This window comes from Frankliniella occidentalis, unplaced genomic scaffold (genome assembly GCF_000697945.3).
Source record: "Frankliniella occidentalis isolate FOCC.00 unplaced genomic scaffold, Focc_3.1 Scaffold31, whole genome shotgun sequence".
NCBI lineage: Eukaryota > Metazoa > Arthropoda > Insecta > Thysanoptera > Thripidae > Frankliniella > Frankliniella occidentalis.
In genome coordinates, this window is record NW_026267161.1 from 614742 (window position 1) to 620173 (window position 5432).

The 5432-nt window shown below is 48.9% G+C and overlaps 2 protein-coding genes across 2 annotated transcripts in view; one reads left to right on the forward strand and one right to left on the reverse strand.

Moving 5' to 3' along the window:
• The window catches only part of LOC113215035 (cell adhesion molecule Dscam2), a 110319-nt gene that overhangs the window by 16588 nt on the left and 88299 nt on the right, over positions 1–5432 (reverse strand). The window lies entirely within an intron of this gene.
• The window catches only part of LOC113215036 (uncharacterized), a 2315-nt gene continuing 521 nt past the window's right edge, over positions 3639–5432 (forward strand). Inside the window, exons 1-3 of the mRNA XM_026434592.2 lie at positions 3639–3881; positions 4703–4873; positions 5187–5357. Of these exons, the coding sequence (XP_026290377.1) occupies positions 3798–3881; positions 4703–4873; positions 5187–5357 (426 nt within the window). The 5' untranslated portion in view covers positions 3639–3797. The remainder of the gene's footprint in view (positions 3882–4702; positions 4874–5186; positions 5358–5432) is intronic.

Sequence of the window (5432 nt, forward strand, 5' to 3'; positions counted from 1 at the left end):
GGGGGGGATGGGCGGTTAGTAATCGGATAAGTCTAATTGAGTCGTGATCGACCAGGCAAGAGCGGCGGCGCAAGCGCGCTGCTGTGGATGCACAGCCCGGAATAGTTTGAATATCCACAATACGCGGCACGCCGGGGGCCGTTCGAACAGCGAACAAGTTCAGCCGCGGTCACCTTTGGCAAGACTACTGTTCCCGCGACAAGTATCGGTTCGTGGGAAAAACCGGCGGATTTGTGAAGCAAAGAGAGAGAGAGAGTAAATCGAAAAGCAGCAGGGGCAGCAGGGCCGTGTGACGGGACGGGAGCGCAGACGCGGTAGCTGTGGTGATCGAAATGGCACAGCAGGGGGAGGGGGGCAGGAGGAGCGGGGATATAGAGGAGGGGGTAAGTGTTGCGGCTAGTACCCCTCGGCGTCCCAAACCATCACAGCTGTGTAATTGCTCGAGCCAGACTCATCTCGGGCAGGAAATGTGGGGAGAGGAATGGGGCGAGCTGGGGGAGGGGGCGTAGTAGGCAGTCAGAAATCAAGGCGAAAAACGGATGTAATACGATAAAACGGGTGCGCAAAACACCAGCGACCGAAAACATACGAATATGCTAACACATGTGTATTTTTATTTCACGCAGCCTAAAAGGAAACTCACGAGTTTGCCTGGGAAGTAAGGGGAAGCCTGGATCTAGATCAGGCGGAATGTTTAAGCTCCCGCGACTGAAAGATTTCGGGGCTGCTTCGTCAGCAGGCGGCTTTGCCTGTCCTCACGTCGCCATTCTGGACGTACGAGTGTGTGTGTGTGTGTGTGTGTGTGTGTGTGGGTGTGTGTGTGTGTGTGTGCGGGGGGAGGGGAGGGGGGACTCCGGAGGCTTCAGAGGCTCCAGAGGCCTCAGAGTGCGCTGCTGCCAGGGGGCTGGCAATTGATTGAGAGCCACACATGCCATTATGAAGCCCTGCCTCTGCCCCCCTCCACTCCCATGTAAATGGTCAAAGACGATCGTCTGGGGACAGTTTACCCCGTTGCAGAGGGGTGTACACCTACCTCGCCACAGAAAGAATTACTTCATGACATCGAGTACATTTCTTATGAGTTGGTACCGCCGAAAACGTAGAAGCACAAAACATGCCAGTCCGTCAATGTCTGCCTTACTTCTACACTCTTAGTTCCTTACAAAGAGTGGCCTTCATATTACGAAGGCTTGGGTTTGTAACGAATAACAAAGGATCTGGAACTACCATATTAAAAACGAATTTTCTTCGTATTACAAAGAGCGCCAGTTTGTGGACAGACGCGTACTCTTCGTCTTACAAAGCCGAGCCCTTCGTAAGACGATACATTTGTTTTCACAACAAAGGTTCTACATCCTTTGAACGTTATGAAGATCAGTTCATTGCAAGAAACTCACAGTGTAAAAACAATTTCACAACATTTAATCTCTCTGACTTTGTTTCTGCCAATAAGGCACCAGGCAATTCGCACGTTTCATTTTGTGGTTGCTGGGCGCTTACCGTACCGCCTCTCCGCGAGGCAAGGTTTAGTGCCGGCTGGCGGCGCATACTGAGGCGGGGCGGGGTGGGGCGGGGCGGGCCGTGGCACCCACTCCACAGGTTGCCAGCCGCCGAGCCGAGAGAGGACGTGCGCGTCCTGCCGATCGACGACTTATAACAATGTCTGACGCGCGAAAAAAATAAAATGAAAAGCAGAGGACATACAGGGTCATTGTGTGTGGGTTCTCGTATCGCACTGCTTCGGGTATTCAATGAACAACAGGGAACTTGCATGTCGTTTTCCGTGAATGTGAATATTTTCAAAGTTTTCTACAATCACAGACCACTCAAGTGTCCCCAGGTATGTAGACACTCCCCTCCTATGCCCTCCTATGCTAAAAGCTATCTGCTGAAGTTGGAAGTGTTTACTTGGCCATAGATATACACACTATCTCATGCATACATGAGGATGCACACACTATCTACTGACTACGTGGTCAGATGTACACTATCTGCTGCATACGTAATTCATGAGATAATTCATACATGTACACTCTAAATGTCAAGGGACAATTTTGTCCGTAGATTTGCAACGATTTCGTGCACATCCAGAAAGGATGCAATTTTGTTCCCTTAATTGGACAAATTGTGTGAAGTTTCACACAATTTGTCTAGTTTTAGGAACAAAATTGCATCCTTTCTGGATGTGCACGAAATCGTTGCAAATCTACGGACAAAATTGTCCCTTGACATTTAGAGTGTACATGTACACGCTTTAGGTTTCCAGAGTGTTATAATTATCGTCATAAAATGCCACATTGTTTGTTCATTTGTGGACGGACAGATTGTAGCGACAGACCAGCGTAGAGCGCAGCACCGCGCGTGTCGACGACCTGAGTTTTGTAAATACGCGCGTCAGTGAAACCCGCGGCAAGTTTGTGTCGTCTCTGCGCTGCCGAAGGGGAGGGGTTAGGGAGGGGGCAAGGCGAGCGCGCACCGCTGGAAATGCAAGTCAAAGAGCAGAAGCAGCAGCAGCAGCACCGCGAGCGGTGCGCGCGCGACTCGCTGAGCACAAACCGCGCGCAAAAATGAAAAAGAAAGAGAAACGTACCACGCGGAAAGAACTTTCCTATTTCTTTTTGCAAGGCTTGGTGGCTGCTTGCATCCCCCGCGCGGCCCGCAACGCCCCCGCCGCGCGCTGAAAGGCGTCGCCGTGTCGCCGGGCGCTAATTGCGAGTGTGCATGACGACGCACGGGAGCAGCAGCGCGAGCGAGTGAATGTAAAATGAGCGACGGGTACATACAGTCGAGGACGGGGCTCCGCTGTTCCGAAACCATTCTATTCCCCGCGACCAGCAGGGCGCGCCATCCCAGCCTCGGCATTACGCATACGCTAGAAATGGGCCAACCGTCTCTCTCTCTCTCTCTCTCTCTCTCTCTCTCTCTCTCTCTCTCTCTCTCTCTCTCCACGCTCCTCTCGCTAATGGCCCTATAGTCCTCGCAGTAACTACCTGTAAAGGGCTCAGACGTACCCTGCACTACGTAGAACTGTCTAGGTCTGTGTGATGCACACACACGAACAAACCCAAACTCAGTAAAAACAATTTCGTCGTAATTTTAGAAAATTTTTGTAAACTTGAATTATAATTTAAATTGTAAATTTACGAGAGCAATTTTTTTACTCGCCAATCGATTGGAAGTCGTTACGTACTGCATGTATTTTTACGATTAAAAATTGTAATTTTACAACTGCGTCAAAGAAAATATTTTCCTGTAAACCTACCAATTATTTTTCACAGTGAAAAGAGAAACAATAATTATCATCCATTTATCTCTGAGCTAGAGGATGCGCACAATAATTATTCAGGATCAAGATTTTCGCAACCGATCATCCAAAATGCTGCTGTTAACAGATGACTTTCACTCACCCGCCACACTATTTCGTTTTGTGTTTTGTCCGAGATCGTGTGAGGAACAACGCGGCGCCGCCGGTGTTGCGTGACGCGTGCCGATCAGCAGCGCAGCCGCGCCATGCCAGCAGCGCTAATGTGAAGCGGATGTTACGGAAAACGGGGGCAATCAGCAGAGCATGATCAGGACAAAGTGGGAGGGGAAGCGGAGCGACGGCCGAGACACGCGCGGCAACATTGTAGTGGAGTGTAGTGCTGTCGCTGGCGCTGTGGGAGGCTGCGCCGTAAAGCACTGTACCTCTCCCGTAAACAATAGTTTCTACTCGGTTGGAAAAAAAAAGAAATATGTAGTGTCGTTGACGATGCGTCAGTTATTGTGTGAAGAGAAATATTGTCCGCAACAGAGTCATGACGGCGGCCTCGGGAGCAGGCCTGCTGTTGGCTGTCGTCTGGGGCCTGATCGTGGTTGTCTCGCAGGCACGGCCGCCAAAGGTAACGAAACGCTTTCAAACTGTTTTCGCTCGAAATAAAACTGACAAGGGAATCCCGCCAAGTTTAAATTCCCGATTTTTATTCTACTTTGGAAACTCGTTGGCCTAAATGTGTCATCAAATGACTCATCTCAAAAATATTTGCTCAAATTCATGTGTAGGGGTTATTTTGGGCATTCGTTCCAAAAGCTGCTATTTCAAATATGTTTTATAAGTTTCAACATCACCCTCCTATGTAACTCGTCAAATTGCGGTCCAAAGAACGAAAATTTCGTCCGGTTGCTCACTGTGAAAAAAAGTAGGTAGGTTTACAGGAAAATTTTCCTTGACGCAAGTTGTAAAATTATAATTTCTAATCGTAAAAATACATGCAGTATGTATCGACTTCAAACCCCTTGGCGAGTAAAAAATGTGCTGTCGTAAATTTACAACTTAAATTATAGGCGCTACTACCACGTTTAGGAAGGGAAATGTACCGGGTGTAACTGTGAATGCGCAGCAGTGTTGCGGGCTTGCCTACTCTTTACACCCGTAAGGGGCCATGGCCTCTGCGGCCATAGTCAGTATGCAATGCCGAACACTGCGTATTCACAGTTACACCCGGTACGGGAATCACTGGGGCTTAAGAGGAGCGGTTGCAAAACGCAGTCCCACAAAAATGTTATGAAAGAAAAGTTCCAGAGCTTTACATTTTTCTACAGCTTTTGTTTTACAACATTTTTTGTGAGGCTGCTTTTTACATCTGCTCCTCTTAAATTTTGTAAAACGGTCAAAAACAAAAACAACAAAATGGGAGCGGAAAGTAACGTTGGTCGTATCAAGTCCAAGGCGCCACCGTCGTGGAAGCTGCATGTGGACCTTCACTACGTGAGGACCTGCCCCGAACACCCCATCATGTCCTGCCCTGCCACCAACTACTTCCTGAACAAGGATGGCGAGCTCATGTACAACGCGACCTGCGTCGTCTCCAAGAACGTCAAAGATATTACCGAGGCGAGTCAACACAGCGTCTCTCACTTGTGAGGCCTGCTAGCTGGCCAACATATTTGCAGTGCTAAATTTTGGCATTTTGTTAGAGACTGCCAATTTTTGGGCCTCCATTAATCTTTTCAGAAATGCCAGATTTTTGACATTCAAAGAGTCCAAAAAGAGGTGGCACATCGGCCCGTCTCTAAAAAAAATGCCACAGGTTGGCAATTATAAAGAAATGCCAACAACTTGGCAAACAAAGCAGCCTCGGCGTTTCAGAGTGTCAGTCACATTATTTTAGACATTCGTGCATTACATAGTAGTGTCTCCAAAACAGGCGACCTTCAAGCTGACCCGGTGCCGCGACGCGGTCTCCTCCAACACCTGCGAGTACTACAAGACGTTCCAGTGGTCAATCGGGATCTGCGAGCTCTTGAAAATCAACTCGCTGCCCCTCGGCCAGATGTGGAGCAAGTGGTCACCTCCTATGTACTGTCCAATTTCAGCCGTGAGTATGCTGGGGAAAACAGGATATCGTAATCCGAAAACGTTACCCAACTATACTCCCCAGGGAGGGAGGGAG